Genomic DNA, 14,097 nt, shown 5'->3' on the forward strand with positions numbered 1-14,097 from the left:
GTATCTACATATTTTTATTTTCAAATCCCACTTTTAATCTAAGTGTAACATTACATAAAACAAGTAAGAGAGTGAGATTATTCAGTGCTCTCAGGATAACTGAAATTACAATGTGGAGCTGGATAATTTCTCAGACAAGGGTGCGGGGTTCTTAATAGCAGAAAAAAATATCATGTGGTATTAACCAAAATCTATCATAGGAAAAATATCTCTGAGTTTGAAAGTGGGTCCAGACCTGCCTGGCAGCAGCACAGCAGGTGCTGTGGGCAGGGTAAGGACACATCCCGGGCTGTGCTGGGGAATCCCGGGCATCCCTGGGGGCCGGGAGCCCTCTCTGGCTGTGGAATAGCTGCTGGCATCCCTGGATTTCCCTGCTGCTCCTGCTCCTGCCGCGGGCTTACAGCAGCCTCTTGTGGCCTCGCGCGACTCGTGCAGAACCGGCATTGCCGATGTTCCCCTGCAGACACTCAGCCTTGATTTAATGTTTGACTAATGCAGCCGTAATTCCAACTCAGATTTGGTGAACAGTTTTTAGAAAATAACTATTTTTAGAAAGTTTGGGGATCTTTGAGGACAGAAAAAAAATATTGAGGCTGCTAGAATGATTTAAATTGTGGGCAGTCAGTGTAATTACACAAGTGGGTAAATGATTGTTCTCAATACTCTGGCTTCTCAACATACTCACAGATCTTTTATCGATCATGGTGTTTAAATACCCTGAACCTGTAGAAAATGGACCCTGACTCATTGGGTTTTTGTCTGTTTTCCCTTTCAGGTACCTTATCAACTTCTTGCTGGATGCCACCTTAGGAATGCTGCTGATCTACATCGGGATCCGTGCTGTCAGCAGCATCGTGGAGTGGCAGCAGTGGGAGTCCCTTCGCTTTGGGGAATATGGTAAATGTTCTGTTCTGGAGCTGAGGTGATCCTCTGGATAGAATCCCACAGTATTTCAGCACGTGGTTAATTCATCCTAAAATCGTTGTACAGTCATTTTAATATTTTGCTTGTCATGAAGGTTCTTTTAAGTTCTATATCTCAGTATTCATCTTGTATCTTAAAAGCTCAACAAGTCTCTGAGCATTGGAATGACTGCTTGATTATTTTTTTTTAAGGAGTGATTCAACAAATTATGATATTATAATCTCATGGAAAAAATACCAGCATGATAAATTTACTCTGAAACACTTCTAAAACAATGATTGCTGGAAGGTCATTTCCTGCTAAAGCTTTCACTCTGAACCACTTGCCACTGTCTGAAGATACAGACCAAGAGTTCTGCCAGCCCTCTTTAGGCAGCCACATCCCTTCAGAGAAGGGCATGGCAGGATGGCCTGTGCTGCTCCTCAAGGAATGATCACTGGAGCTTGTGCATGTAGGGCCTGTATCACTGGTGAAAAATGTGTGAGGGACAGACTGTGAAATCACTTCCAGGTGAAGTTGCAGAGTTTATCTTCTGTTTCTTAGAAGTCCACTGATGTGCAGAAGTTGTGGATTTGCAGCTGCAGTTGAAAATCACTCACATTCTTAACAGCAGCATTTAATTTTGTTCCGCCTGTTACTGTCAGATTGCTGAAAATGAAAGTTTTGTGTACATGCTAGAAATCCCATTTGCAGCTCCTTGAGACAGAAATGGGAGGAGATGTTGCCTTATAAGAGAGCTGTGGCTCTTCATCAGAGAAAAAAACAACAACCCCTATGGTTTGGTGGGGGGAAAGTTTTAAGAAAGTTAAAAATGTTTGCCTAAGAAATTAGGAGCTTTCACAGCAGTTTTATAATTATTACTGGTAGGATTTTGATTTTGTAGATTTCTTTGGTTTTTATGATCCAAAGTAGCTGACAGAACTAAGAATAAGTGAAGGCCTTGTGAAATTGGAGCACTTTAAAAGCTTGAGAAGTTTGCAATCAAATAACATTAACTGCTATTTGCTATAATGTCAGAGGTTTAGTTATGATAAGCAACTTAGAAATAACTGCCTGTGCTATTAGGGCATGTTAGATTTATAGAGATTTAATGTGTATCTTTTAGGGTACAGTTTATGGCCACTTAAGCTGTTTAAATCAGCACTGCCACAACACTGCTTGTCTGCTTTTAACCCACATGCCACAGTCCAGTATTTCCACTCTTTTCCTTGGACTGGTGCATATCTGGCTCTTCAGGGAATTGACCAAGAGAGCTAAACCATCAAAAATTCACTAGATGTAAAAAAAGTAAATAGTTCCTCCAGATTTGTCCCAGGCTTGTGTCTCTAAGGGATTAGGTAAGCACCAATGCCCAGGGAAGGCAAAGGGTCAAGGAAAGAGGTGAGAGTCTTGCCTCAGAGCCCCATTTTCTGATTGTTGGGTTGGCTTGAAGCCATTTAAAGACATTTGAGCAGCTTTCAGCCCATATAAAACTTGAGTTTCCTCTGAGAGAAAAAAAAGTGTACCTATTACAGTTATAGGTAGGTATTTGTAATCATGTCAGATATTAGATTTTATTTCTTCCTAATAACATTTTGAATTTTTTGTGTGTAATCTGTTGTTCTTTCCCATTTTAATGTTCTTTCAACAGTAAGCAGTAAGATGGGGAGATGTGAGGAGTATATTCATTCCCCTGAAATTTCTCTGTTTCTTACTGACTTTCACTATGAACCTGGGTTTTTTTTAGTAATGAGACATTTCTGATTGCAGTAATTAAGTTCTTAAAAATCAGCAGATGAACTTGTGTGGTGCTTTGGAGGTGATCTGTGGCTGCTCCAGTATTGTCACTTTGAATTAGGAGATCTGAAACACCTGAACCTGTTTACTGAGTATTCTGTGTGTGTGTGTTTAAGTGATGTATGAAGTTACATAAACCCTCTTTTGTTAATTGTTCTCTCTAGTGTCAGATCATTTTATTAGTCACTAACTTTCTTTTCTGCATCTTTATTAAAGTGCTGTCCTGCCCTTAATGTGTTAGGTTTTTAATCAAGCTGTTGTCAGGACTGTTTTAAAGCATATTGCAGATGTGCATTTCCATTAATCATGTGGGAGAGGCTTCTGGTATAAAGAGAATTAGAGAGCAGATGGAAAGTTATTCATTTTGGCTAAAACTAAGCAGGTGCAGTAAGGTTAGGCCCTCTGGAAGAAATCCCATCTAAAAGAACGAGTTGCATTGGATCATTTGCTGTCATCTTCTTTTAAGTGTCCCTGGTGTTCCTGAAGTGAAAACTCTCCTATCACCAGTTTATTGAACATTTTTCAGTTTGACCCAAAGGACACTGTTATTTTTCATAGGATTTTTTAAAAATAAAGTAGTGTAAAAGCGGGGACTAAAATGCAGTTCTGTGGGGTTGCAAGTGTGTTTAGAACTTGGGATTTTGAAGTTAATATAGAATGTGCAGCATAGAATCACAGAGTGGTTTGGTTTGGAAGAGAACTCAAAGCCCATCTTGTTCCACCCCCGCCATGTGCAGGGACACCTTCCACTATCCCAGGCTGCTCCAAGCCCCATCCAGCCTGGCCTGGGACACTGCCAGGGACCCAGGGCAGCCACAGCTTCTCTGGGCACCCTGTGCCAGGGCCTCAGCACCCTCCCAGAGAGCAATTCCTTCCCCATATCCCATCTGCCCTCTGGCACTGGGCAGCCATTCCCCGTTGTCCTCTTGCTCCACAGCCTTTTCCACAGTCCCTCTCCAGCTCTCTTGGAACCCCCTCAGGTGCTGAAATGCTGCAGTAAGGTCACCCTGAAGCCTTCTCAACACATCTCCTCTCTTCTCCACCCCACGGTTCACTGAAGAATATCAGAGTCTTGGAGCTTTTTATCTGGAGTAGTAGAGTCAAGTCCTCAGCTTGGAGATCAGTGTGATTTCAGTTTGTTTGTAAATGTGGGAAAACAAACAGGAGCCCTCCTTCCACCCCCAGACAAGTCTCTTCTTGTGACTGAGTGATGTTTGTGTTTCTAGAGCCTAAATAATCATTTGTCTCAAGTTAGTTCTCACTGTGAGCTCATTTCCCTTCTTAGCTCTATTACTTGATCCCTGGTGATTCATTACTTGAAGCTGTCACAAAAATAGCAGTGTCCTGCTGGTTTTAAAAGCCTCTTCTTTATATGGAGGACAGTTTTTAAGCATAAATGCCTCAAGGAAGGAATGGATACCAAAATATCAGCATTTATAAATGGTGGCTGTTTGTACAGCAAAACAGCACTGCAGTCTGATTTATGAACAAAGGGCCATGACATTCCCTCAAGGGCTTTTTTACATCAGAATTCTTAATTTTATTGGATTTGTCTTCATATCTATGGTTTTATATTTTCAGATTAATTGCTTCAGCAGCTGGATTTTAATAGAAATGCAGGATCAGTTAATATATTTGAGTGTGTACAGAGGAGAAAAGGAGTCATGATCTGTACTGAAAAAAATGTTCCCTGTGTTCTCCTTCCCTTCTTGTCTTGAGCTACTTTTGTTGCTGCAAGTAGAAGACAGGTGATAAATCCCTCCTGGTGATTATAAACTCCACTGGCAACTGAATTGTGCTGGGGCCTCTTTCCTTGGCTTTGCCTCTCCATGGCAGAGCTCAGAAATTGTATTTGATGTATCTTTTTCCTCCAGCTCTTCATTTTCCCCTTGCAGAGCAACTTACTTGTAGCCAAGTGGGGTAGATAGCACTGCCTTCAAAACTATTTAAATTTTATTTTGGAGTAGTTCTGTGAGTTGGCATCTTCTTAAGAAAAAAATTTCAGGATCTGAAAAACAGAAGTTACAGGGTAGAGGAATAACAGGTATTGGGTTCAAGAACTGCTTCTAAACATAATTCTACAAAGCATCTGATGGCAGTGGCAGATACAAGTATAGACTAATTTGGCATTGCCCAGCATTTTCCAAAAATGCTGCTACAGTTGTCACTGCAGAGGATTCAAAATTTTTCAGTTTCATTTTTTATTTTCTTTTCTTGCACTAGCAGGATTTCCAGTAATTTGCTGGATTATTCTGTACATAACAAGTATAAAATTGGAATTCAAGAGATGACTGTAAGGGACTTTAGAAATTAAATTAGAGCTTAACATTAACATTAAAGTTCTAATGTGGGTTTGTGTACAGAATCTCTGAATGTACAAATGTCTGAAGGTGCTCTTTGGAGCACCTTCTGGGTGTGGTGATGTTATTAACTTGAATTTCGTGGCTTTTAAAACCATAGAAAAATTGGTTAGAAAGGAACTCCATATATTCCAGCCTCTTGCTCAAAGCAGGATTAACTTCAAAGCTGAAGTGGGTTGTTGAGGGCATGGTCCAGTCAGTTTTTAATTTCTCCATGGTTTAGGATTTAAGAATCCCTTTATCTAAACAACTAACTCCAGTAGATTTTAACCACTCTCACTGTGAAAGCTTTTTTTCCTTCATATCAGAATTGTATCTTACCCACCCAGTCTGTATCTTCCACCTTTTTTCAAGGATACTACTGGGACACTGTCAAAAGACTTGCTAAATTCAAAGTAGGCAGCATCCCTGTTGTCCCCACTTGTAATTATAGCTGAGAGATAATTTTGTAGGTGCAGTAGGACACACAAAAATCTTCAAGTAGAATTTAATATACACAACTTCTAATTTCAGTCATGTACCAAAATAAAACCTCAAAGAAACCAACACCACTCCCCACAAAAACATTGTGGAACAAAACATTCATTGGTGAGAGTGCACAACACTTCTAATATGGAGTTTCACAGTATTTGCATGTACAAAATCTCCTGACAGTTGCAAAAGATGCAAAATTGTTTTCACTGTCTCTGCTCTTAGGAATTATATAAACATTGGAAAAGAGATTAGAATAAACTATTCATTTCAGTAGAAAGGCTGTAGCTAAAGCTAAATTATTTTTAATATTCATTAATTAGTGAGAAAAAATAGATAATGCTAATAAAAATGTGAAGTATAGAAATGAATTGCTAAAATGTAATTCTCAAACCTAATTCAGGCCTTGTGTCTTCAGAAGAATCACAGTTGCTTGACTTGGACTTACTGATGTTTTCCCTTTCAAAATTCTAACTCTTTGGGTTTTTACAAGAGAAGCTGTAGCTGCAGTATGTAACTGTAAAACTCAAGCATTTTAATTGCTTTCCTCTCAGACTGTTGAGTGTTGATCACAAACTCATCCAGTAAAACTTGCTTAGGAAGTATTTGTTGTTTTGGACTCCAGGCTGATTTATCAGTTTCTCTGTGTAGCATTTCAGCAGCAAACCCTAAGTCTCAGACTATTAGCAAGTATTAATCCTGAAAGCCTTTCAGGAGTGTTCCAGAAAAGGAAGCAGCCACTGTCCTTTATGCATTACCAACACATAAAGGCATCTGATTTTCCATTGCCCATTATTCATCCCCAGGCTGAGAGTTTGGAGCTGCCTTTGACGAGATTGCAGAGGCTGCTGCAAAGACGAAAAATCTGTCACCCTCCCCCAGAGCTTGCTTTTGTTTTCTGCTGAAGTGCAGCTTCAAACTCACCTGCAAAGCTTGTTAGGCTTACCAATCCTCTTTTTTCCCCTTTTTTGTCTTCTTTTTCTTTCTCTGCCCTTTTTCAAAGAGTCTAATTGTGTGCGTAAGTTTTCCTGTTCAAGTATCTGTGGTCTTATTTCTGTCCTGGCAGATACTTCATGCTCTCAGGTTCTCATTCTGCCCTTGAGGTGCAGCAGAATTTCAAACCCTTTCACACTGGAACTAAAATATTATCCTAATTTTCTATTCAGTTGAATTTTTCATAGCAACTCTTGTGCCTGTTTCTTCAATTGGTTACTTATGGTAACTACCTTTGTAGAGATGAAAAACATCTTTAAGGTAGCCTAGAGACAATGGTGGAAATCTAAGTTCTACTTAGACTGAAGGGAAATGTGTTTTCCCCAGCCATGTTTCCCTCAAATTTTCCCCTTTATGACACTTAATATGTCATGATAGAGGATCAAAAATAACAATATGAGGAGAAACACAATGAAAGTTTATCTGTCTTGCTTTCATCAGATTATTTGAAACAGTGTGAGCACATCACAGGTACTGCTGAATGGGACAAAGTTCTGGTATCAGTTTCTGATACTTTTTGAAAGTTGGGGTGAGGCAGAGAGAGGGGAAGGAGCAGCACTGAAGGAATTGGAGAAGATACTTCTGAAGGATTTAGCTGCCCTGCTGCCTCTTCCAATACTGCTTTTTAAAGATGTTTACTATGAAATAAATCAAACCTATGCATATATTGAACCTTTCTTCTTTCTTGCAGGTGACCCCCTGCAGTGCAGTGCTTGGGTGGGCCAGTGTGCTCTGTACATCATGATTATGACATTTGAGAAAACCATCATCATCATAGTGCTGCTTATACCTCAGTGGAAAGAGGTTGGTGTTTCTACAGCATTTTACAGACAAGTGAATTTTAGGTGGAAGCTGTAAAGACTCCCAGTAGTGCTTATTGGTTTGGCTCAAGGATCATGATTGTCTACACTCATTGCCAATTAAATCTGTAGTAGTGTTGTGTTCTTTTAGTTTAATTGGGATATTGCTAATGAGACTTTTATCCATTGACAGGAATATCATATTGTATTTGGAGGGTTTTTTTTAAACTGAAATATCCAAAATTCAATTCTATCTCCCTGTCTAAAGTACCCTTGAAACTACTATGTGGTTCTTTCTTTTCTCAACTCTAATTCTTGCCTACAGCTATTTTGTATTCTTGTAGTATTTTGAAGAATTTTCTTTGCCTGACCTTGTTGGTATGTTTTAACTGTAGACTTTTAGAAATTTGTGGTGCCTTAGTGAATCTACTGATGCTGACTGCATTAATCTTTATTTTGATGGACTCTGTGTAGCCAGATATTGAAAGTGGTGCTGGTACTGCCCATTAAAACCAGTTAGCTCTATTGCATGCCCTGGACTACTTCAGGAACTCTCTTCTCCTTACTGTGTATTTTGTAAAACTGCTCTGTTTAAATTTCCTAAAGATGGATCTACAACATGTTCCTTGGGAGCAGCTCTAAAATGTTCAAGATGATTCTAAGGCAGCTCCTCAGACTTCAGTAAACAAAAATGACAGAGATAAGTTTCTTGTCAGCCCCACTTACTTATCTGTGGTAATTTATAGGCTGTCCTAAATACTTTGCTTTTCTCAAAGCTGCCCTTTTTTGGTTCACCTGCGTTATTTCTGTCTCATTAGCTTGTACATGAACATTGCCCTGCCTAAGCCAGTTGTGTGCATGTACTGCCATGAGCTGAACTCAGTGCTTTTCTTTTCACAGGTGGCTTTATTGAACCCCATAGAGAACCCCCAGCTGGAGCTGGCAATCGTCATGCTGATAGTTCCCTTCTTTGTTAACGTTAGTACCGCTCACTTCATGAGGTGTTTACTTGGATAGCCTTCTGCCATGTGTTCATTAATTAACATTACTCCTTAAAACACCCTGCACCTTGGTGCTTAATTTAAGGGCTGCTAAAGAATGTGTAAATTGTCTGGATATGTAGATTTTACAAAGCTGAAATCCCTATGGAGCTAAAGAACCAGGTTCAGGAGAGGGGCAGAAATGGCTCATAGACCCCTTTGGCCTGATGACTTCAGTAGATTGACTGACACAGAGATTATAAAATTACAGTGAAATTTGCTTCAGGAAGCAGTTGGCCTAAGGACAGACATCCTGTGAAGTATCCTGTGTGTGACCATAGCTAATAGCAGCTGGCCTGTGGTGGAGCGCAGGAAAAGGGCAAGTGTGCAGTCATCCTTCCCAAAGTACACTCTTGCAGCAATCAGGGATTTAGGGATTAGAGCCAGACACAGTGGGTGTCCTTGCATGTAATAACTGCTGGTAGAGCATTGCTACATAAAGAGTTAATACACAATCACTGTGAATAGTCAATACTGTTCTGATTTTCTTCTCTTCCACAAAGGGATAAAGTAGCTGGGATCTAGAGCATTGCTGAAAGGTGTAATAAGATATGTGACACTGTGCCTACACCAGATTTAGCTTTTGGCCAATTCAGAATTATTGTCAAATTCATTTGGTCTCTATTTGGACCTTTCTTCTACTCAGAAGAAAGCTGAACTGTTGCTTTCCCCTTCTTTTTAACAGGCGTTAATGTTCTGGGTAGTAGATAATTTCCTTATGAAGAAAGGGAAGACAAAAGCTAAACTTGAAGAAAAAGAAGCAGGACAAGATTCAAGAAACGGAAGTAAAGTTCGATACAGGAGAGCAGCATCACATGAGGAGTCAGAGTCAGAAGTATGTAGAGTTAATTATTGCAATTAATGTAATACCAGTCCAGTTCATCCCTCCTGGTACTGATTTCATTGTAGCACTGTCAACTTAGGTTTGATGGGCTGAGCAGTAGCTCCTGGCATTGGCAGTTGAAAACCAGTTAAGGAAAAAGTCATTGTTGTACCCCTCTGGCAGTTAATTTCCTTGCAGATGGGCAGAAAGACACAATATTATATGTAAATACCATGGGTGGGCTCTGCTGCAAATGCTTTTAAAAAAAAACCTCACAGGGAATACAAAACTAATAGACAATTCTAACTCAAAGAGAGGTTAATAGCTTAAAGTGAGAGGGAGCTGGTGGAGGCAGCTGACCTGATTTTTGAGAATTATTTACACAGCTGCCGTAGCATCACGTTATTCTAAATTACATTAAGTGAGCAGTTTTTAGTTCAGCTGAAAGATGGGTGGTTTCTTTGAAAGTGAGTCAGTTTAGCTTTAGTAAGTTAATGTAACTTTTCTGTGAGATAAACGGTGCTGTTTATATGGGGTTTGCCAGGTGATGTGACTGCCTTGTTACCAGTGTGGATCAAGACCTTAAATATTCTCTCAAGCTGCCTCCACTGTTCTGGCATTGCTCTTTGGGTTCAGAGTCAGTGGCTGTAGTGAGAATAATATGAATCCATCCTTCTGAAAAATTTACTGGAGTTTTCTGATAGTATCTGCAATGATGTTTGATAGTCTGCCAGTAAATCCTAATTGTGTTCTGTAAGCTCTTTCTTGAGCAAATAATAAGGTGCTTTGCAAGCATAAAAAAAAGTAAAATTTAAAAGTAGAAGGAGTGTGACTGCTGCATGTGCTGAGAAGCTGTAATTTGTTTTCAGATCCTTATTTCAGCAGATGATGAGATGGAGGAGTCGGACGCCGAGGAGGATCTGCGCAGGCTGACCAACTTAAAGCCCATCAAGAAGAAGAAGCATCGCTTTGGCCTGCCTGTATGACACATTCCTTGGCCTGTGGACTTGCAGGTTTCGTGGCAAAAACTTCTGTCAGTGGGGTTTAATGTTGCAATTGCATCTCCCTTTTCATACAAACTGACATAGAAACAAGGTCTACCAACAGAAGGCAAAGCAGTTGGAAGACTTTCAGTTCAGTTGCACTACAAACACACTGACCAATTATGCAAGAATGTCTCCTCATGTGTGTGGAAAATGGACGAGTCACTAAGGATTCGTGTGGGAGATCAGAGAGAACAGACACAGAATCTTTCACTTTCAGTTACTGATGGGACAGTGTATGGAGTTCTCAAAAAGGCATCAGAGTTGACTAAGTTAAAGGAGTGTGTTTTATTACTAAAACTGGCTTTTGCAGCATAATTCCTAGAGCAGAATAGTTTATGGTTACAAGCTGTAACTTAACATTATTTTTTTAAGTACAAATGTTTACTTGCTACCGGGTACCTATGGAACTAATAGGTGGAACAAAGATTTTTTTCCAAGTCTTCTCAAATCTATCTGACTATTTTATATTTAAGTTATATTTTCATACAGTTGTATTTAAAGATTCTCTTTACCAGAGAAATGGGTACAGTTCCCTTTTTTGTGCAGAACAGGTCAAAAGATTTGTAGTGAAAATCTTATTTATCCTTGTCTCCTGATTTAAGACAAAGGGATTGCAAAGGGAAAAGCTCTCTGTCACTGCTGAAGTCACCAAATATCTCTAAAAAATGCAGTCCTATGTGTGCTCTTGACCACATCATTTGAAAATACCTTTTTCAGTAGGAGGTGGTGTTTGCATATTTGACAAAGGTGCACTTTAGTGTATAACAAAAATCCATTGTGATAAGTTATTTGTGAGATGAGTATCTATGGATACTCTAATTATTTCTGTTTCTGCAAGTCTCTTGTGCATACCTCTCAAATGACCCAAAAGAGATGGAACATTTCTGATACTTTTCCTATTATAGGGCCTGCAGTACAGGACTGTGATCTGATTATAGCAGTTGTGCTACAATATTGCAAATACAATTCTGTCCCTTGTTTTTTCTTGGAAAAGCAATCTTCTGCTTAATGTGCTTAACAGCAACAACAACAAAATTTCTCCTATTTAATATCCATAAAGTCTCATTATGCTTCAATAGTAAAAGAACAACCCCAAGGGGTACAGTGCAGTTGTTACCACAGCGTTTCTGGGATTTTCAGTGTCTCTTCTGATAACTGAGAGCACGTGGTGATCTGAAACCTAGCAGACACGTTTTCAGTTATATCCTTTTGCTTTGCATATTTTCTAAATGATTGTTTCTGACAGCTTTCCTTGCTTAGCTAAACCTTGTGCAGGACAAGGCAATGTGTCAAAGAGGTGGCAACAGACCTTGAATGCAGGTCTGTTGTAGTATCTGGACACCAGAAAAATTCCAAGCCTTAAACCAGTTTCATTGGAAAACTGCTCAGAACTTTTTAAGATTTTTTACATTTTTTTATAGATTTACTAGGTCTTAATGTGATTTATTATCCAGACCACTTAACTGGGCCTTAGTAAATACTGAACTGTGCGCTCCCGTGCTTACTTTCACTATTCCAGCATCCCTTTTCCTGGTGGCTGCCAAGGGGACACGATGCTCAGACACCTCAGGGTGTCCAGCCAGCTCAAAGGGACATTTACCAAACCCGAGGTTTTAGTTGAGCCACTGACCTCTGTTACTGTGCACTGAAACGTAAGAACTGCAATAAGTTACAGTACTAGTGTTTCCTTTAGACTAAATCTAGAGACTAATGACAGTGGAAGCTTACCTGAGTTCTTTTGACATGGGGGTGGGGATGGGGAAATGTCACTAATCAGTGTTGCCTCTGGTTTGGGGGGTTTGGGGTTTTTTATTGATTGTATGACTTGCATCTTCTCTTGACTATTGACCACTGGGTGGGCGCAGATCTCCAAAAGCACAGTACTTCAAGGAATTCATCAACAGAACAGTCTCCTACAGCTCACTTTTCCAAAAGGATTTAAGAGCTAGGACTGGCTCTTGTCACAATTGTCAGCATTTATTTTTTTTAGCATAGGATTTGAGCTGTTTCAGATAGTGAACTAAAGCTACTGAACGTGTGCTCTGTCCCAGTGCGGAGCCATGGCTGAGATAACTGAGCAGCACACACAAATTTGACTGTGCGAGCTTGCATCTTATCTTCCTTTTCCCTCCTCCAGTTACTTCAATTATCAAAATGATTCTAGTCTCATGTTTAGTCTGTGAAGTGTCAGTATAAAGTTATGGCCTTAATCATGTAAAAATATTTGTTTTGAGCAGACCTCAAGCTTATTGACCAAGTACAAAACAGTATAAAGCACTACGGAGCAGTTTCTTGAAGGTGGTTATAGCAAAGGTTCTGAATGCCTAATTTTTCATGTCTTAAGTGCTTAAATGTCACTTGATGTGAGATCTAGATATGCCTAGCAAGATGATGTAGTAAAGCACTGTGACCCAAAGACACAGAAGTATTTTAAATACCACAGTAGTAGCAGGAGGAGCAGCCTTCAGAGGGGAAAAAAATTACTTTCTCTACTGAGACAATAATTCTATTCAGAATTTTAGCTAAATGACAAAATCTGGCTGTTTTTTCTATACATTCTTTGTTATCATTGTGAAAAAGATGGAAAATGTAAAACTGGCAGTTATCCTCTCTGTAAGGTAAAAATTGGAATTCTTGCAGTAGTTATGCATAGGACAAGTCCCTTTGTCTGACAAACTTGTATGTGGGAGCAGGGAGTGTGTGTTTAGTGCTTCACTGTGTCTTACCACTTGCTGAAATGTATTGGCAGTAGAGGCTGAAATGGACTTTTCATGAAGAGTTGATCGAGTGTGATACTGCAACATCATGTTTGCATTATCCTCCAGTTGTCACTCAGACTTCTGCCTGGCAAATGTACTTCAGGACAACTCGTAGCAAAGGGTTAATTCAGGCTGTGCTTAGAAAATAGGATTCTGTTTAATGAAAATAAGCTATGTAGTGAATGCCAGAGTAAGAGAAAGGGATTATAACTTAGAGAAGGGACAAAAATACTGGTGGAGATGGAGTTTACCACGAGTGGTCAACCTAAATGCATTAACTGTTCCTAGTATCTGACCTGTGACACATCTGCCTAAACTTAAAACACTGGTGTTGTCTGGTGTGTGGTTTCCAAGTTCTGGCTTCAATATGTTCAGGTCCCCTTGTCTTACTTTAAATAGGTGAATGCTGTCTGTTAATGTTGCTAACTAAAATGTACTATAGCTTTTCTTCAGGGAAAACTCAGAAACTGAGTTGCAAATTAGAGCAATGCAAAGTGATCCCCTCGGGCAGGTGTCTGCTCCGATCCCTGCCGAGCCTGGGGAGGGGGGCCTGGGCTCTCCTGCTCTGCTCAGAGCTGAGCATCACAAGGAATCTCTGCCACTGTGCTTGACTAACCCGTGTTTGCAACTTTGCTGTGCTTTTTACAGGAGAAACCAGTAGTGAAAGCTAATAAATTCAGCCACACCAAGTCAGAGTACATCTACAGCATAGGCGTGCAAACTTTTTTAGATGAAGTTTCCAGTTCAATTACTGAAAATGACTACTATGGTTTTACAAAGTAAAACTGCAGTATCTTTAAAAAAGGGACTCTTTTGTAGGTGTTTTTGTCTTGTGTGGGTATCCGTCTCAAACTGAATGTGGGGTTTGTTTGTAAGTAAATTCAGAGTATAGCAAATGTGAGCAAAACCAACAGCTGTATTCTGCTGCCCTCTGTTTGGACCATTTTGTTTAATCAGTGGTGTTACCTGAAACTTTTAAGGGTATCTGATGTAATTACATTATAATGGTTTACAATAAAGTCTGACTTATTACAGATTTGTACACTTGTTTTATACTTGTTCTGTTTCAAAGTGCCTGTGTTTCAGTGTCTATGGTGTGCTCTCG

General features: G+C 39.7%; 1 protein-coding gene across 1 annotated transcript in view; it reads left to right on the top strand.

Annotated features, from left to right (window-relative positions):
• STIMATE (STIM activating enhancer) overlaps positions 1 to 14,034 on the top strand; it is a 34,606-nt gene extending 20,572 nt beyond the window's left edge. The window contains exons 4-8 of the mRNA XM_064432398.1: positions 776 to 897; positions 7,216 to 7,328; positions 8,225 to 8,302; positions 9,050 to 9,199; positions 10,057 to 14,034. Coding sequence (XP_064288468.1) covers positions 776 to 897; positions 7,216 to 7,328; positions 8,225 to 8,302; positions 9,050 to 9,199; positions 10,057 to 10,173 — 580 coding nt within the window. The 3' untranslated portion in view covers positions 10,174 to 14,034. The remainder of the gene's footprint in view (positions 1 to 775; positions 898 to 7,215; positions 7,329 to 8,224; positions 8,303 to 9,049; positions 9,200 to 10,056) is intronic.
• The last annotated feature ends 63 nt before the right edge of the window (positions 14,035 to 14,097 follow it).

This window comes from Passer domesticus, chromosome 9, assembly GCF_036417665.1.
Source record: "Passer domesticus isolate bPasDom1 chromosome 9, bPasDom1.hap1, whole genome shotgun sequence".
In the NCBI taxonomy this organism is placed as follows: Eukaryota; Metazoa; Chordata; class Aves; order Passeriformes; family Passeridae; genus Passer; species Passer domesticus.